The sequence below is a fragment of the Etheostoma cragini genome, chromosome 9 (genome assembly GCF_013103735.1).
Source record: "Etheostoma cragini isolate CJK2018 chromosome 9, CSU_Ecrag_1.0, whole genome shotgun sequence".
NCBI classification, from domain to species: Eukaryota; Metazoa; Chordata; class Actinopteri; order Perciformes; family Percidae; genus Etheostoma; species Etheostoma cragini.
Window position 1 is genome coordinate 19,982,057 of NC_048415.1, and position 19,481 is coordinate 20,001,537.

A 19,481-nucleotide genomic window follows, 5' to 3' on the forward strand; every position below is an offset into this window, starting at 1 on the left:
CTAGCAGCTAAGCTAAAGTACGGTAGCGTTAGCTACCAAGCGTTAAAACAGCTGTTATTTAACAAAAGTCGCTAAAAAGAAAGAAATTAGAAGATATGTGAGTGCTTAGGCAGAACTGCTATAAGAATAAGTGTTTAGCGGACAGTTAGCCGCTGTAATAGCAAATCTAACAAACTGAACTGGTATTTAGTGAGCAGCAGAGCTACCAACACGCTACCAACACACAGGCACAGGAAACGGAAAAGAGTCAGGTACGCTTGACTCACGTACGCTTCTGTTGGGTTCTTCAACACACACATTGTGAACTACCCCTGGACTGCGGTTTGGGGTTATTTGATGCTGCATCATACTCTTTTCTAATGGTACTGTTTTGTGTCTTTTGCACTCAATGTGTTGCTTGACAGCATGGGGATCTTCACCACTTACTGCATTTCCATGCTGCTGCTAAATCCCCAGTCTCATTGTCATCTTCAGTTGCAATTCAATTGGATGTTTACTCAGTCCTTCAGTGGTGTTGCTTTGACTGACAGAAATCACCCAGCATGCACCTCTGAATTTGCAGCTTGTGGTCATAAAGGGATGGCCACAGTCAGCAACTTTACTCTGTGGCGTTTTAACAATGCTCAATTGGTACTAAGGGGCCCAAAGTGTACCAAGAAAATATCCCCCACTCCATCACACCACCACCAGCCTTATTCCGTGTCCTAAAGGCAGGATGGATTCATGCTTCCATGTTGTTTATGCTAAATTCTGACATTGTCATCTGAATGGAGCAGCAAAAATGAAGGCTCATAAGACCAAGCAGCATTTTTTCCAATCTCCTATTGCTCAATTTTGGAGAGCTGTGCACATTGTAACCCCAGTTTCTTGGGCTAGGGGGTTGTACCTAATAAAGAAGGCAGTGAGTGCAAAGGAGAAAATAACTTGTTTATTTCCATTGACATAAAATTACAACATCAGACTCTCCCATTAAGTAAGTAAGTAAATGAATCAAACGATTCTATACAAGTTAAACTGATTGAATAATAGAGAAAGGGACAGTGTCCAGTCTGTTGATGAAACTGTAAAAAAAACACTAAACATACAAACATTTTTAAAACATCAGATTTTCACCACGCTAGCAGCCTGGCTCTAGGGATAGCCAACTTATTTTTACTATTTTGGCGACTTCATCGAGTTCACCGCATTGAACAAACTGAAATACAGTATCTCAACTACAACAACAACTCTCACTGACTGCCATGACATTTTTATAGACATTCATGGTCCCAAGTGGATAAATCTTACTTTGGTGATTCCCTGATTTTTCCTTCTAGCCCCACCCAGCAGGTTATCTTTGGCTTTTAGTGAAATGCCTTGTAAACTATTGGGTTAATTGCATGACATTTTTGTACACATATTCAACTTCACCAGTAGGGTGAGTTTTGTGATCATCTAGAGCCATCAGGTCCAAATTCAAATTTGTCCAATACTTTGGTTTTATGACCAAATAGCTACAAAACTAATGAACTTTACCCTCACTTTACTTTGTGTTGAGCGATAATTAGCAAAAACTAGCATGCTAACATGCTAAACCAAGATGACAAGCCTAACATTAAACCCGCTAAACATCAGCATGTTAGCCTTTTCATTTTTGAGATTGTAAGCATGCTGACGTTAGCCTTTAGTTCAAATCAGGTTGTCCCTTATAGCCTCACAGAGCTGCTAACATGGCTGTAAATGCTTCACCCTGTTTCCAAATATTACTAAATGTAGATACAGTGTTACAATTGATTGATCATGATTTGGATCCAATCAATCTTCAGCAATATAGTAACAAATCATCTGTCATCATGCAGCAATATTACCCGCCCATGCCACTAACAAATCTGAGAGACAATGTACTTATCTCTTGTTTTTGATGAGCTAAGATTGAGGTAGCATAGATGTATTTAAACTGTGATAGAGTATGTATTTGTCCTTTTACATGCAGGACAGGAGACATTTGGACATGTCACACTAGGAAAAGTACAGGTGCAACTAAAATAACTGCTTCAGTTTCAGGGTGTTGTTGATGCTTGTCTACTGTCCCACTGCCGTGACTTACTTGTACACTTGAACACAACGGAGCTAAAGCTTTACCGCAAAACTGTTTTGCATTAATGATTGTCCGTTACATTCAAACCATTGCCAAATGAATTGCTACAATGCTAATTAAGACTATCAGCTCCACACAACGCTCTCTGGATTTCTCAGTATGGATATGTTCAGAAGATTGTGGCGTCCAGAGACTTTCCCGTGCAGAAAATCAAGTGAAGATAATGACCTCTTCCTATAAGTCCATCATGTTTTTTTATCCCCCATGTCCTCCTTGGCTACTAGCAACTGCGTGGAGAAAGTGTGGGGGCACGTGCCTCATGTTGACGCGTTGTCACTACTTAGAATTCCTCATGGGGGCAACAGAAACTATGCACTATAGCTTTAATTTTATTAGTTAGACCTGTGTTTTTCCTAATATGACTAGTCCAAATCTCTGCTGTGAAAAAAGGGCCTTATCAGCGTGTCAGTGTATGGATGTCTTATTTAAAGGTCCCATGACATGGTGCTCTTTGGATGCTTTTACATAGACCTTAGTGGTCCTCTTATACCATATCTGAAGTCTCTTTCCTAAAGTTTAGCCTTGGTGCAGAATTACAATCACTAGAGCCAGTCCCACAATGAGCTTTCCTAAGTATGTGCTATTCATGAGTCAGTAGCTTTTGACGAGGAGAAGGGGGGGGGGGAGGTGGAGGCTGGGGGGTGTGGCCTTGACCCACTGCCACTTTGCTTGTTTGAAAGCCATGATGTCTCTCTCTCATGGATGGGTCAAATTCTCTGGGTGGGCAAATGCCCATACGCTTGGTTTACACCTATCGCAATTTCTAGCCACTGGGGGACCACAGACAGGCTGGGGGAACTCATAGTAATGTTAAAACACTTCATGAAGTTACATTTTCATGCCATGGGACCTTTAAATACTTTAAATGAGGCAGGGAGAAATTACCATTTCTGAAGGACATAGGTCATGGTGTTAGTATGTCCAATGCTGCTCTGAAAAGAAAACAATGGTAATGCATTAAATGAAAGTACTTTTTCAGTCAAACATTATTCCTGCACAACAGCTCTGGAAGACTTTAGCAAGAGAGCTTTTTGTAACAGTTTAGATTTCAATGAGCAAGGAGGTAGTTCATGCAGCAAGGTGCTTGATGCAAAAAAAAAGAAAAGAGGAATCCAGGAGGAATCGTCACCACGTCGAGTCATTGTGTTCGGTGTCTTTTGTTTAGGTGCTGAAACTCCACCTAGCCGTCCTCTTCCCCAAAAAACGTTTTCACTCAAACCCCACCTCACCAAAGAGTTCTGGTTTCAGGTTAACGCTAAGTGTTCTGAAAGATGTCACTGCAGTCAATTTTGACCGCACTCAGGGTCAACTTCCCTCCAAACTCCAGCGGCTCCATGAAGATGTTGTGACTTGGGAAGAAACCCAGCATTCCTACAAACTCTTCCTCCTCCTCCTCCTGGGATTCCTCTTCCATATTTTCCGGCCCGTGTGATGAGATGTAGCCGACAGTTGTGTCGGTGTCCAGAGATGTCTGCGTGTGGTCGGAGCTGTCTGAGTCTTGGGAGAAGCTCTTGATGTAGGTGGTCAGAGGGTAGGCCAGTATGGCCGGTGCCGACTCGGGGCTCCGACTAGTTTGAGGAGAGAGTGTAAGTGTGCAGATGTCACTGCTCTGCTTGGGCAGCTCCTCCACATCCACCAGGATGGGTTCTTCTTCCTCCTCAGTCACACTGGAGTTACTCAGCAGCAGCTGGAGGTTCATCTTGCCCTGTTTTGAAGGAAGATACAGGCTTTAACTATGAACAGCGATATGCAATTTACAGCAGTTTGTATTTTATCCACTTTTACATAATTACCTTCTCCTGGGTACACTGTTGTGCCCACTTGCTGTTTGCAGGATCTGGCACATCATCGAGCATGACGCACTGTAAATACACCCACAGCCTGAGGGGGAATGTGAAAAAACAATACGGCATGGAAAGTTTAATGACGCCATAATACATTTTTTATAGCAACACTATTTCTTAGGAAACAGTTGTTGTGTGGTTTTTGAAGAACTGTAGATGCACAACAAACAGAAGGCGTGAAATTGTAAGTTGCTTTCATGTCCATAGAGAGCTGCTGTTGCTCACATACCTGTGCTTTAAGGCTGAACTCTGGTACACACACACCAGTAACAACGCGATCAAAGCGACGACTGAACTCACTAGTAGGAGGGATAGTTGGGTCTCCTCTGTAACAGTGACAGTGAAAAAGCAAGATGTAAGACTGCAGCATATATATTCAGCTAGGTAGTAAAAAGGAAAAAAGCATGTGATTATCTCTCAAAATATTTCTTTTTTTGATAAAAAGTCCATATGCATAGGAAAACAATTAGATGTAGTTTGGGTACATACTTTACATCTTTACAATTAAAATATGCAACTTTTTCTGTAAAATTTTATTATTTTATTGAAAATCACATTAAAATTATCAGTATATATATATAAACCTTTAAAGGATGGGTTCAAACCAAAGTCAGGTCCCTAAAAGTTCACTCTTAATGTGTTTTCAATCTGAGTGATGGGGAACAAAACACCCAGTCCTCGTTTTGTCTAAATAAAAAGTTTAGATAATATAAAGTGTCGGCAGTCGGAGTTAGCCAATTGATAAGGCTTCCAAATCTTCCAAAGTTTCTTACTTTCATAGGAAATGTGTGTTTCTGTCCCTTCTCTGCAGCTCAGTGAGGAAACAATGAGATCATTTGTACTAAAAAGACTAACTTTAATCTACTTGATTTGATTACTTCAGACAGGTGGAGCCTCATTTTAACTTAATATAAACTGAATTGAACACAATTTCTTTGGACAAGGCTGGTCTTTATATTATTAAATACAGTTACTCAATAATTATTTATTTTTTTGGAGTCTTGAAGGGAAAAAAACGATTTCAGTGCCAGTAGCTGGTCTGAAACACATGTAATCAGCAGGAACTATTTTCCTCCAATGTTAAATAAAGAGTTTGACCTTTTGGGAAATACACTTATTTGTTTCTTCCAAAGAGTTGGATAAAAAATACTGATTACATTTTGGCAACAGCCTGCAGCCAGTTAGCTTAGCTTTGCATAAAGACTGTAAACGGGGGGAATCCACTAGTCTGGTTCCAGCCAACAAAATCTCACAAAATCACTAGCAAATAACTAATAAATAGCTCACGTAATAAAATGTCATATGTTGTTTGTTTAATCTGTAGAAAACCAATGTCTAAAAGCCACAACTTTACAACTTGGTGCTTTATGTGCATATTTCTTGGCCAGGAGCAGACCCGGCAACCAGCGGAGACTCCAGGAAGTCATTTCATATTTGCTGTTCAGACGCAAGAGTGGCATTGATCTTCTCGTGTAACTCTTGGGAAGAAATGAAATGAGTGCAGCTTCTAAAAATGTCAAATTATGGCTTTAAAGAAACTTGGAACGCTGCTTACGCTGGATGAAGAACTTGACCTTTTGACATGGTTTGCCTTCTCCTTTAGCCGTTGAAGCAGTCATCCACAGGCTGTAGAAATCTGAGGACAGGTCTGTGATGGTATGCATCCTCTCTGAGGCGGGTATAGTGTCTGTAATGCAAATTTACATTCATACAGCAGAGGAGAGTTACTCATGTGACTGCGTCCAAAGAGTACATGTTGTATGAGACGTATCAGTAAAGATGAATGCTTCTTACAAGACCACTGCCGTCCGCTGCTGTTCTCTAAATAGATGGTATAGTTGGTTACACAACCCCCACGCTGATCCCTGGGAATCTCTGTCCAGGTCACTTTTACTTTGTTTCCCTTAACCGTCTCTTCAACTCTGGGACCCACATCTGGGGCTGCAAGCAAAAAAGACTACTCAAGAATATGTACACAGGAGGGATGATAAAGGAATTTTTGAAACTTTGACTTTAAAGCTGCTACTAAATGAATTTTCTATCAGTTATGTTTGAGTTTAATAAACTTTAAATTATCAAATTAATACTGGGTAACTCTTTTTAGATCTTACCTGACTCCGAAGTGGAGAATCTGATCCTACTCACTGAATTCTCATTGTTTAAGACATATACTGCTCCCTCGTAGCACTCATTTGACTTAATACCTGCGTAAAGAAAGATAGCAGCATAGCAACATTTGAAGTAACTAGAAAAAAAAACATTACAAAGAGGAAAAGGCGAGTATTTACCGCACCTGTAACGACAGCATGGTTTTCGTTCCGGCCCAGTTTGACCCATCTGAGCTCCTCCAGCTTGTAGCCCTCTGGGTACCACTCCAGCACATATGCTGAATGTAGCGGTGCAGTGTCATGCTTTCTCCAGGAGATGGTGACACTGTGGTTGCCTGCAGTTACTTGCACTTCCTGGTGGGGCTCAAACTGCGTGCTTTTCGCTGCAAAAGATCATTTTATAGACACCAACTTCACCTTTAGTATTACAAATGTGTCTGATATTCTCATGTAACCTGTTAACATGGCTGCTCACCCACAAAAAAAGACAAATTCTGGCTTCACGAAGCTACAGACATAATTAGACATGCATTGACTCATACAAAGTTCACTTCTTTTTTTACCTTTTGTGTGATGGATTTTGATTCTGGCAGGGGGGGAAGGTCCTTTGGAGTTGCGAGCCCACACTGTGACTTCGCAGTCGGTACAGAACGGGATTGAATAATCCCTGGCATCGGCACTAATTGGCTCTGGATTGACGAAGACCAATCCAGAGTTTGGGCTGTAAACGCTGACATTATACTCTAGGATTTTCCCTCTAGCGGCGGATATGTTCAGCTCCTGCAGTCAGAGAAATTCATTATTGAGTTTGTCACCATATATTTGCTTTTGTCCAAGAAAAAAAACAACAACATGACATGCATTTACAGTACATGAGCCTTGGATATGGACATCTTTACAGAATGCTCACAATCAAGACACTGACACATCATTTCTGCTCAGCTCCTCTTTTCTTGTAAACTGAAACTTTGGTGTCTGGCAACAGGTTTCACTTATCTCTCATGTCTTTATGTGACATTAAATGAGTGTGTGTGTGTGTGTGTGTGTGTGTTGTGTGTTGTGTGTGCGTGTGACAGACGGTGGGGATGTGCAAGTGTGTGAGGGTGTTACACCTCAGAAGTGGTCAAGGGATGACCTTTAGTTTGTGTAGAAAGTAGTGGTGAAGCAGGAAGATCAGAAAGTGTTGCTATGGCAACAACACCACAGAGTGAGAGAGGGGAGAGGGAACATATGAAAATGTACAGCAGAGCAGCGTTTTGTGTAATTATCTTTCACACTAATTCAGAATAAACAATTGGAATGCTTTTTAAAGACGTACCTTCCAGTAAACTCTCAGTGATTTTGAGTCAGCGGCAGGCTCAGCGTACCACACATCCAACTCTTTGGCAGGCGCTGAAACAATGACATAATCTGTTACTGGACAATAATACTGAGATATTAAGAAGGTTGATATTTGACTTTACAGACTAGAATTGAGTCAGAGTTTTTTTTTCAATGAACGAGTAAACGACATGTTCATAGAATTGACATTTTTTTAAAGTTATTCGTAATTGATTTTGAAATCCTTTGAAAGTGACACACATGCAATCTGCTTGAAAAACATACATTGAAAATGTCCTTGTCTTTATTGTCAAAGTTAATTTTAAGTCACTTGGTTAAACGCTTGCATGTGAAGAACACTTCCCTGTTGGTGAGTTCAGGGGCTATTTGAAAAGTGAGACTTTAGTGTTACCTACCTAGCTGCAAAGCAAGAAGCTGCACGTTTACTTCAATACATTGTAATGATGAACATGTACAATTATTGTTTGTCTCTTGGATATGACCCAAAAAATACCTGATGTTGCAGATTAATGTTTTTTAACGTTGTGTTCTGTTTGTGCAGTCAGAGAGCCCAACAGTAAAACCTGCTTAGTTACAATGGATGTTCATGTGATGGTTTGGGTGCTTGCTTTGATTTCTTTTCCTCCATTTTTGTTTTGTTGGTCCTGTCTTGTCTCCTCGGGTTTATGACTTATAGTTTTTGTCCCAATCTTGTGTGTTAGTCTCTATCTTGTGTTCCCCTTAAGTGTCTGTATGTTCTCTTTCCTGTTTTATGTTGATAGTATGGTTTCCTGTTCTGTTTAGTCTTGCCTAGTTTTACTTTTTGTCTGTCTGATTGTCCTGCCCCGCTCTAATGTGATTCACCTGACGTATCACCTGTTCCTCGTTACCTCGTTACCTCTTGTATTTTCCTCGTTCACCTCTGGGTCCCTGTTGTCTCTTGTCTGATCATTCTAGAATATGTTGTGTAGTGCTGTGTGTCTTCCTGGTGGACCGTTCCATGTTTTGTTCCTGTTCCTGTGGCCTGTTTGTCCATGAGTTTTTCCCTACCTGTGTTCTGTTTTTGCCTTTCCTTTTTTTCCACTGGACCTTTTTGGAATTTTAGCTTTTTGGGATTTTTGTTTTGCATCTTGTGTTTGTGTTACTTTCTTTTTTTGTGAAGAATAAAGCCTTGGAAGCTCTCTCCTACCTGCCTGCCTTTCTATGCTTTTGGGTCCTTTTTCCGCTCTCATAACAGTTAATATATTATCATATTCCTATGGGATTGGGGTGGACTGTGCTTTTTATTCTGCACTACCCCTTAAATTATTCTATTAGGATTTGTCTCAATGGAGCGTTACAACAGTGTGTTTTTAAGAGGCCGAACTGGCAGTTAAAAGAAAGGAGTTTTCACTTCAGTACAGTTTTGGTTCCCACAAGGTCGAGAGAAACGGAAACATATTTAAAGTAAACAATTAATGGATTTTGCAATGTTAACCTATTTACACATCAAATCCGTGGGACCCTTAAAAGTGAAAAGGTAAATCCAATTACTACAATAGACAATGGGGAAGATTTCCAGTCATCACTTTCTAACAATTGCTCTTCTTTTAAAGGTCCCATATTGTAAATTATGTAAATATTGTAAGATTTCCATGTCTTACTTTTTTTTTTTTACAATAGTGCCATCAGGACTTTTGTATAGTTCTGCTTCTGTGCTGTTTAGTCATTCCCCGGCTACAATATGAGTATATGTCAGTATGAGAAAAATAAAGTGTTTTTGAGTATTAAAGTATAAAAACATGTTCTAGTGGAAACTCAAAATAGAAGTATGAACCTGAAGATGAGCATGATAGGTCTCTATTAAAGGATATTATTACCATCACAGCAAAACTAATGGTTTATAACAATAAAAAGTACAATATTTGCCTCTGACATGCAGTTGAGCAGAAATATAAGTTACATTAAATGTAGCCTAAGTAGGCTACAGTACTCGAGTAAAACTACTTAGTTACGTTCCACCACCGCTATAATTATCAGTAGCTTGGTAATGCACAGTGTCTAACTGTGTGTGTGTGTGTGTGTGTGTGTGTGTGTGTGTTTCTCACCTCTGGCTTCAAAATGAACTGAAGTGTGTCACTTCACACACTGCAGACTGAGGCAGTGTGTGGCAGTGTGTGTGTGGTAGAGGGTTGGGATGTGAAAGTGTATGTGTTTCATATGTAACTTTTTATTTCTGAACTGTATACTGTGCAGATAGTTATCTGAACTAGCTTGGTTGTAGGGCGAGCCACACTAGCAGCTAGGCAAGTTTTATAACGTGTAACAAGGTGACGCAAATGAAGTGCTTTTGTTACAGAAGTGAAGGCTGGATTACAATAGAGCTGTTTCAAGCAGTTGGTGATCAGTGTTTTCGGTGGGGGATGGTAATTCCCTTTGGGGTGGGCTTTAGGCTTTTTCATTTAGTAAACCTACTACATGAACAAAATGATATATAACACAATAAAGTATTGGGAAAAAGCCAAAAAGCATAATATGAGCACTTTAACACACAGTACTGTTTCAGTGGCTTACAGGTATCCGGCAGACTGTCAGTGAGCTGATAACTGCCTCACAAAAACCCATAAGAAAGGAAACAGTACTGCAGTATCTGATAGATTACATAGATAAAGTGCCACAGAGATATTGTAAATCCATTCAGACCAAACTGTTTGTCTGTAGACAGAGTCAGTGTAGTGCTTTTACTCAGAATGTGCAAAAATATTCTTCAGGAGCTACAGGTTACTGTAATAGCGACGGTTTGTTTACCTTCCTCTTGAGTCCAGCTTGAAATGTTTGCGCTCCATAGACTCCAAAAGCCGCTGCTGAATTTGGATCTGGCTCTGAAATGGTACAACATGTAGGGCTCCAGAGAGGAGATGGACCGAACCTGTACTGAACTCATCTGCACACCCTGTAAATCGAAATAAGTGTATTTTAATGGATTAAAACACACTCCAAACAAAATGCCATTTATAGTCACATTGCATACCATTGATGGTCCAATTTCAGCTTGTTTTTGAGACTTATGCAACACTGTGAGTTTACCTTTGTGCACATCAGCCTGACACTCATATCTGCCTTTGGCTTTGAATCAGCAGAAGACCTATGAGGTCTGTTCAAGAGTTTTCAAAGGGCTGAAGTAACCTTTTGCAGCACCTCTTGCAACAACTCATTGAAAGTCCCTAAATGTTCAAAATTTGAGCTGTTAAGACTTCTTACTGTGTCAGGAGAAGATGTCCATGTCTGTGTTTCTGTTCTGTATTGGATCTCTAGGTGTTGAGCCTTCACAGGCAGCTCCACTCTGACGATGCACTCTCGGGAAGAGCACTCCGGTTGGCCAAGAGCGGGACTCGTTGGCATCGCTGCTCAGATCAACACAGAGTGGTCATATACAGTACATTAAAAACAAAAAAGGCACAAAGGGCAAACAAGATGACCGTTTGATGTTTCCTTTGCTATATAATCAGCAATTGAAAAGACAGGATTCCATTACTAGCCATCAGAGGTAGTCATCGTTTTTTGGGTTATGAGGGCGGAGGGAGATTATCAACCATCATGAACATCAGGATTAGAGCATAAAAGGAGACCTTGCAAAGCTGATTTCAAGCCACGATATCATTGTGCTGATTTCAATACTTTTTAGGCACCAACCAAATTGCCTTCTTCGTATCGAGTATAGAACAATGCCTTGTCATTCGATACCAAATTCCAATACCTTAGGAGTATATTTCCTCAGCGTTACATGCTGCTGTCTTACCAATGTCACTGAGGTTGTAGGTGACTGGGACGGACACTTGAGAGCCCAGTGGATTTTGGGCTTGGACCCACACAAAGATCATCTGGACAGAGCTGGTCACAGTTAAACTAGCATATGGAAAATCAGTTCCTCTGCTGGAGACAGTGCACCGTGTATCTGCGTGGCCTTTAGATACAGTTCTCACACTGAAACACACAAAGCCAGCAATTCTAGTTTGTCATTTGACAATAGGTATAACCGATGTGATATTACTCTGATGACTTCTTGATTCAATTTTGGTTTTTAAACTTACCACAGCTCTGAACTGTTCCAAAGAAAAGTATCTCGTCCTCTTTTCCAAGTGCAAGACACAACTCCGCTTTCATTGTCTTTAACTTTGTAGATGCATGAAATATTTGTAGGCCTCTCCAGTAGATCTAAGGGACAAAGAAAATGAATAATTGAGTAAAACGAGACCATAAACTTAACCTAATCGGCCTAAAAAAGGCTTTTCATTTTTTTAAAGCTGCAGTTATATGTTGCTGGTACGTCATTTCAACACAGGAACATTAAATAAGGAAGTAATGTTATCATTAAAAATCTTAGAAGGTTGTATCCTCAAAAAACACCCGTGGATTTTTAGTGATCCTTAAAATGTGCTATTCAAATAAAATCATTTTTAGTATTGGATGTGTCATTTCAGAAAACGTTTGTGTTGACAATATTGTGTGCAATTTTCATGTTAGGGAAATGGCATGTTGCATGTGTCAAAAAACAAGTCAACTCCATCAGCAACAACTCTCTGGTCAGAACCTAAAACATTTTGTTAGCTTTAAGACTTAGCTGCACCCAGCCCGCAACATGCAAACAGCGTGTACTCTGAGTATTAAGAGAAAGCAGAACCAGCTGGGCCTTTTTTATCATCTTCTGCATCTTGAAAAGTTATCAACACGCCTTAAGATATGAATGTCTCATCTTGAAACACCACACGCCATACATCGTAAACCATCCTGCATCACTTTTTCTGAGGACAAATAGTCTGAAATTCACTAAATGTGTGCATAAGGAAACTTTTTAGTGAAACATATTTCAGAGATTGATGCTTTTTTTGCTCCTTGGTTTCATACTCACATCCAGCCGAGATGTCCAGTCCACAGGGGTCCAGAGCAGAAGGACACTTACAATGACAGCTGTATGTTGTGTTTTTGGTTATGTTTGCTACATTGAAATATATAGTTGTAGAATTAACTTCGTTGTGGTTCTGTGGTGTTGGCGGATGATCACTGTACATGGAGCCCTTGCACTTGCAGTTAAAGGTGCAGTACACCTTAAAGCTGGTGCCTCGCTGCACCACAGGTCCATGGCTGGACCAGATGGCACAGGATTTCTCAGGATATGTCTCACCTATAAGCAGAAATGTTGATTTATATGTTCATATCATCTAGTTATGTGAATGTAAGAAAGCCACCGATGATTGATTTCTCGAACAAAACACTTCCTTATGCAAAGTTGCAATCTTACAAACATCACTGACAGCTTTTACATGATAACTAGAACTGTCACATTACACACACACACACACACACACACACACACACACACACACACACACACAGTCAAAATAACTTTAGGGCTTTTTTCTAGAAAGGCTTTCCATGTAGCCTATTTCCATTAATCTTTATCTCCAAAAACATGATGTTAAAAATGTTACAATATACTTCACATGAAACCGAAATATTAGAAATGTGTCCACACTGTAGTAGTCTGAGCTTACCTATGCAAAGCTGCAGGGCCAGCCCAGTAACAACAGTGAAGATGGTCCATGTTTGGGACATTCTCGCCATGAGTCATCAGTAACTGCCTCCTGATATGTCTCTTACATTGCCGCAGGATATGTTATCTTACCTTAAAACAAGGAAAAGTGCATATGCATGAGGTAAAAGTTTTTTTGGGGGGATAGCCTACATATTTTTATTTATTTTTTTATCTTAATGTTCAAACGTTTTTATCTGGGAAACCACTCGGTGCTTCGTGATTTTTCCTTTCTGGTAGCTGGCGCTACTAGCATTTGGATACGAAATCATAAGGACGGCCATGTGTCAATATAGCTATCGTTACATAACAGCTGCGTAAAGGCCAATAATGACGTTAATAAAAACGGATAACAAAGTCATACTCACCAAGACATCACATCCCAGCATCATATTAATCCGTAAGCCTTCTAAAGACTTTTGATATGTCATCATTAAGTCCTTCCTGACATCGTTAGTAAGAGTAGAGGACGCAGACTGTGGCAGGCTGAGACTCCGTGTTGGCTGACTGGCGCCTGTCTGCAGTGTGTGTGTGTGTGTGTGAGAACCAGAGGTGAGGCACACACACACACAGTTAGACACTGCACTACCAAGCTACAGAGGATTATAGCAGTGGTTGAAAGAAGGTAGTTTTACTCGAGTACTGTAGCCTACTTAGGCTACATTTAATGCAATTTATACTTCTGCTCAACTGCATGTCAGAGGCAAATATTGTACTTTTTAATCCGCTACATTTCACTAACAGATTTGGTTTCTTCACAGATTAATTTTTGTATACCCCCCCCCCCTCCCTGTCTCATGAAAACCATGCATCTCCAAATTTGGTATTTTTTTATTTTAATATTTAAAAAAAACTAAAAAAAAAAACTGGAGCATGGTGTTTGTTTCTGAGCAGTGGTAGATAGTGTGGCTTGGGAATGGGAAGGTTTGGGGTCCCCTGCTGGAGCGGCTGCCCTTGCAACTTGACCCCAGATAAGCGGATGATAACAGATAGATGGTAGTTTACATAAAAATAATTTGATTGCAAAAAAATAGTAGTCAAAATTAGCACAAACGTAGTGCAAATCAACAGCAGTAAAATGCAACATATACAGTAATGCAGCAGTACAGAGATCCAAAAGTATCATATCCTACTAGTAAAACACTGTCTGGAATATTTTCCTTTGTGCAGAATGTACTTTTACTGTTAAAACTGACTTCATGCAAGGTTTAAATGCAGATCGTAGAGCTTGCAGTGCAGTATTTCCATGTGTAAAACTATTAGTACTTTTACTTAAGTGAAAAATGTGATACTTTTATATAGCCTTTACAGCTGACATGATGTCATACAAGTCCCTGTCTGGAAAAAAAAGCCTACTAATTTCCTCCAATAGTTAGTGTTGAAATGTGCCACCCACTCACTAGATATTAACCATTGTTTTTGTTGGCTGATGGTGGGCGAGGCAAATCTAGCAGCCACTAGCATATTTCACCAGCATTTAGTTGGGGAATGGTGGTAATTTTGGACCATATTCATAGGCAGTTCATTCTTTGCCAAGAAATGCCAATAGCTTATTTATTCAATATCCTGCTTTGTTTGTTTGTTCTACTGTTAAGCATCATATCCAGGATGAGCCCCCAAATTGTTGTAAACCTGGCACTAGGCCATGACAAGAGTGTCCTGGAGGGACTGACCTCTGACGTACTGAACTGTTGGGTCCTTGTAAATTCTGGAGTGTGGTCTAGACCTACTCTATCTGTAAAGTGTCTCGAGATAACTATTGTTATGAATTGATACTATAAATAAAATTGAAATTGAAAATTGACAAAAAAAGTGGGAAGAAACACAGAAATGGCAATATATTATTGATTACCAAAAATTGAATACATGTTTATACTAAATACAGGTATGAGGTGTGAAAATCAGTAGCACTAGTAGTATCCATGTGGATGTGTGTAAAATGTGTAAGGTGTTACAGAACAGCAACAAGGCCTCTAGTGTGGACAGGGAGCAGAGAGCAGAGAACAACAGGAGGCTGGGGCTGTTATAGCCTGTGAAGCCCAGTTGCTCCAAATCAGGGTGCAACAGCTGACACCTTGAAAACATCACACATAGAATGAGAGCAAGCAGGCACAATTCTAAGAGGGGCTGCCACTAGATAAAGTGTACACTGTTTAAATATGCTGCCTGCTACCAAAATGAAGAAGATAGATGCAGGTTTGATCCCATACAATCCTGAATCCCACATGGAAGATGAAAGGACTAATTTCTTACCCTGACACAGTGAGGAAATTCTGCAGGCTGATGTTTAGATTACATCTTGGAGTGCATGACACCTGTGAAAGGAGGATCTGCAACAGCAGAACAACCCATCAAATGCGTCTTCATCATCACATTTTCCACAGAGCACGAAGTCTCTCATATCCCCGTGTAATGCAGTGGGGGACTTTCCCCTCTAGCTGCACCACATTTCACCTTTAGACGTACATGCACAGTACCATGCTCAAGATTTATAAAGTTACTGCAGTGGTACACAAAAACATCAGTACAAGGGATGACAGATGTTTTTTTAAACGAGGTCCCTGAAGATTTACTAAAACTTCAAACTTCTTTCAGTGAAGGAGAGACCCTTCTAAATTTGTGATATTGAATGAGGAAGTGAGACAACTCTCAGGAAGTCCTAAAAAACTATTGTTGTTGTGTGTTTAACTGCAGATGGTGAATATGTGAGTAAAACTTTACAGCGCATTACATTACATTACATTACAATTACATCCAACAGAGAGAACATGCCCTTATAAGAAAATAACAAAAGGTTTATGAAGGTTGTGAAAAGTCCACTATCCTTCAGCATAACAGCTTAGTCTCTGTTTTTAATAAAATTAATCAGGAAGACCACTTACCTTCTGAAAAAGATTGCAGGACATGTATTAATATCTTAAAATAACACTGATAGCTGCATTAAGTATCTTTAACAAAATCTTTAGCAATTACTGATATTTGTGCAAATGCTGATACAGCAGGAGTATCTGAATTTTTATTCTTCAACTTTCCTTGCTCCCCTCTAAAGTCTGCTTATGTTCAGTTACAAAACAACATTCAATTTCAAAATGTTTAGCTCCGTAAGGACATGATGGCTACTATTCATCTTTTTTTTCTCCTGTTTACAGTTTTAAAATTTTAACTTTTTTTCCCAGAAGAATTTAATTGAGGTTTTAGGAACAATCTTTAAATCCTCTTCAGGCTTCTTCCTCTTTAAAACCCTACTCATTTCACCAACAAATGTAATTCAAACAAAACTATTCACAATACCTTCAGCTTTTAGAAAATGAATTAGCGTTTTGATATCTTTTACAGTTTTTGTGTTATTATTGTTTAAGTTTATTTGTTTTATTTAGCCTTTTTCTGTGCTTATGACAGAGTGTGTGACCTTTTGTGTGGACTTTGGATGTCTTCCAGACTTTCTTTGACATTCCATACAATGACTTGATTATCATTTTTTTTTTTAAGATTATTTTTTGGGCATTTTAGGCCTTTAATTGACGGGAATGTTGAAGTTATGAAAGGGGAGAGAGAGTGGGAGTGACATGCAGCAAAGGGCCGCAGGCTGGATTCGAACCCAGGGTGGCTGCATCGAGGAGTAAGCCTCTTTATATGGGCACCCGCTCTACGAACTGAGCTATCTGGGTGCCCTGATTATCATTTTTGACAATTTTTTTTGTCTCACTATGTACTGGGACTTTTTTATCAGTTCTTTTGACATGCTATACTTTTTCGTCATACTTTAATTTAAGACATAGAGGCTAAGTGGTTAGCTCAATGGGCTAGACATTTTTTTTTGGAGTTTGCATGTTCTTCCAGACTTTCTTTAACACAACTATGTGTGTTTTATATGTTTTTTATATGTTTTATGACTTTTTTTCAGTTCAGTTTTTTTGATACAATGACCCTTTTTGATATACTGAATTTTTTGTCACTTTTTTTCAACACACTGTACTATACTATGACTTCTTATCCTTTTCAGTTTTCATTGTGGCTTCTGCCTTTTCTTTTTCTCCGACCGCCATGCATTGTGATATAATGAAGCACTATACTGTGACTTTTCCATCACTTATTTCAACATATGACTTTTTTCAACGTACTATACTATGACTTTTTATCACTTTTTTCAACATAGAGCAGCCTTCTATGACTTTTTTCGACATAGTATACTATGACTTTCTTATCACTTTTTTTAACATACACTTTTTTTGACATACAAATTTTATGACGTTTTTGACATTCTCTACTGACTTTTTGTTATACTATAACTATTACTTTTTATGACTTTTTAAGACATGCTACACTATGACTTTTGTAGACATTGTAATACTTTAAGTTAAAAAATAAATTCAAAACACTTAAGTGCATTGCTCTTAATCTTTTGGCATTATTGAACTTTTAAAGCCAGTAATTAATTTAGTGTTAGCTTTACCTTTAAATAGTCCACATCTTCTTTTTTTTACATTAGTGGTGTATTATTCAACTGTTCATTGAATTCATACCAATTAAAACCATTCCCACTTTCCAACTATTCTCACCTACTTCTTACACAGTTAAAATAGCAGTCCAGTATTCACAGGCATTTTCTGCAGGAACTGCATTTTCTAATTACAACTGCAGACTTGGTGGCTTATTATAAAGTAAGAAACTCACATCATTTATTTACAAATAACTTGATGATGGTGCCAGATGAAAAGATTTTCAAAGATATTACAGTTAATCCTGAGGAAAACATGAATGGGCCAAAATCCATGGCATATATCCAATAGTTGTTGAGCTATTTAATTAAAATCCACAAATGTTAACCTCATGGGGATGCTTCAGAAAATGTCAGGGCATGACAAGTCATTAGGATTCATCCTCTGGGCACTGTTAATGTCTGTTCAAGCTTCAGGGCAATGATTTCAACAGTTGTTGACATATATTAGTCTAGACCAATATGATGGACCAAGTGACAGAAGCAGTTTTGCTGTAGGTGGATGGAAAAAAGTATTTGATCCCCAGCTTTTTGTACGTTCGCCCATTGACAAAGAAATTATCAATCTATAATTTTTATGGTAGGTTCATTTAAACAGTGAGAGACAGAATAACAACAAAAAATTCCAGACAAACCCATGTCAGACACATAATAAATTATGGCCAGGTTGGATCAGTGGTAGAGTGGGCACACATGTACTGAGAGGTTTTTTAATGAGGGAAATAAGTATTTGACCCCCTCTCAATCTGAAATATTCCTGGCTCCCAGGTGGCTTTTCCACAGGTAACATGCTGAGATAAGGAGCACACTTGTAAAGGGAGTGCTCCTAATCTCCTCTTGCTACCTGTATAAAAGACACCTGTCCACAGAAACAATCAAACAATCAGATTCCAAACTCTCTACCATGGCCAAGACCAAAGAGCTCTCCAAGGATGTCAAGGACAAGATTGTAGACTAACACAAGTCTGGAATGGGCTACAAGACCATCGACAAGCAGCTTAGTGAGAAGGTGACAACAGTTGGTGTGATTATTTGCAAATGGAAGAAACACAAAAGAACTGTCAATCTCCCTCGGCCTGGGGCTCCATGCAAGATCTCACCTTGTGGAGTTGCATTAATCAAGGGAACGGTGAGGAATCAGCCCAGAACTACACTGGAGGATCTTATCAATGATCTCAAGCCAGCTGGGACAATAGTCACCAAGAAAACAACTGGTAACACACTACACCGTAAAGGACGCCAGCAAGGTCCCCTGCTCAAGAAAGCACATCTACATGCCCGTCCGAAGTTTGCCAATGAACATCTGAATGATTCAGAGGACAACTGGGTGAAAGTGTTGTGGTCAGATGAGACCAAAATGGAGATCTTGGGCATCAACTCAACTCGCCGTGTTTGGAGGAAGAGGAATGCTGCCCTAACCCCAAGAACCTCATCTCCACCGTCAAACATGGAGGTGGAAACCTAATGCTTTGGGGGTGTTTTTCTGCTAAGGGGACAGGAAAATTTCTCTTCATCAAAGGGACGATGGACGGGGTCATGACATGATGAAGAGAAATTTTCATGTACTGTCAAATCTTAGATGAGAACCTCCTTCCCTCAGCCAGGGCATTAAAAATGGGTCGTGGATGGGTATTCCAGCATGACAATAAGCCAAAATGTATAGCCAAGGTAACAAAGGAGTGGCTCAAGAAGAAGCACATCAAGGTCCTGGAGTGGCCTAGCCAATCTCTAGACCTTAATCCCATAGAAAATCTGTGGTGGGAGCTGAAGGTTTGAGTTGCCAAATGTCACCCTTGAAACCTTAATGACGATCTGAAGATCTGCAAAGAGGAGTGGGACAAAATCCCTCCTGAGATGTGTGCAACGCTGGTGGCCAACTACATAAAACTACTCTGTGACTGCCAACAAGGATTTTGCAACCAAGTACTAAGTCATGTGTTGCAGAGGTGTCAAATGCAAATCAATTTATAATATGTTTTTTTAAGATAATTTTTTGGGCTCATCC

The 19,481-nt window shown here is 39.5% G+C and overlaps 1 protein-coding gene and 1 long non-coding RNA gene across 2 annotated transcripts in view; both read right to left on the reverse strand.

Annotated features, from left to right (window-relative positions):
- LOC117950538 overlaps window positions 1–18,430 on the reverse strand; it is a 24,933-nt gene extending 6,503 nt beyond the window's left edge. The window contains exons 1-2 of the long non-coding RNA XR_004657933.1: window positions 18,420–18,430; window positions 14,629–14,646 (exon numbers count right to left, since the gene is read on the reverse strand). This is a non-coding gene — a long non-coding RNA (uncharacterized LOC117950538). The remainder of the gene's footprint in view (window positions 1–14,628; window positions 14,647–18,419) is intronic.
- Window positions 3,171–13,561, reverse strand: il12rb2 (interleukin 12 receptor, beta 2a). Its single transcript, XM_034881650.1, has 16 exons — window positions 13,347–13,561; window positions 12,941–13,071; window positions 12,298–12,570; window positions 11,480–11,603; window positions 11,188–11,372; window positions 10,650–10,792; window positions 10,197–10,341; window positions 7,408–7,481; window positions 6,653–6,869; window positions 6,275–6,472; window positions 6,093–6,185; window positions 5,776–5,922; window positions 5,537–5,668; window positions 4,211–4,307; window positions 3,931–4,018; window positions 3,171–3,842 (listed from the first exon to the last, which is right to left on the reverse strand). Exons 2-16 carry the CDS (start codon window positions 13,008–13,010, stop codon window positions 3,393–3,395), a joined length of 2,436 nt encoding a protein of 811 aa, XP_034737541.1. The 5' UTR covers window positions 13,011–13,071; window positions 13,347–13,561; the 3' UTR covers window positions 3,171–3,392.
- Window positions 18,431–19,481: the final 1,051 nt, after the last annotated feature.

What these genes read in the sequence shown, in the direction of transcription:
- il12rb2 (XM_034881650.1), bottom strand. Translation starts at nt 13,010, where the DNA reads ATGGCGAGAATGTCCCAAACATGGACCATCTTCACTGTTGTTACTGGG. An exon ending in GGCCCTGCAGCTTTGCATAG is followed by an intron (nt 12,571 to 12,940) that starts GTAAGCTCAGAC and finishes TTCTGCTTATAG; the next exon opens with GTGAGACATATCCTGAGAAA. An exon ending in CACTGAGAGTTTACTGGAAG is followed by an intron (nt 6,870 to 7,407) that starts GTACGTCTTTAA and finishes CTCTGACTGCAG; the next exon opens with GAGCTGAACATATCCGCCGC.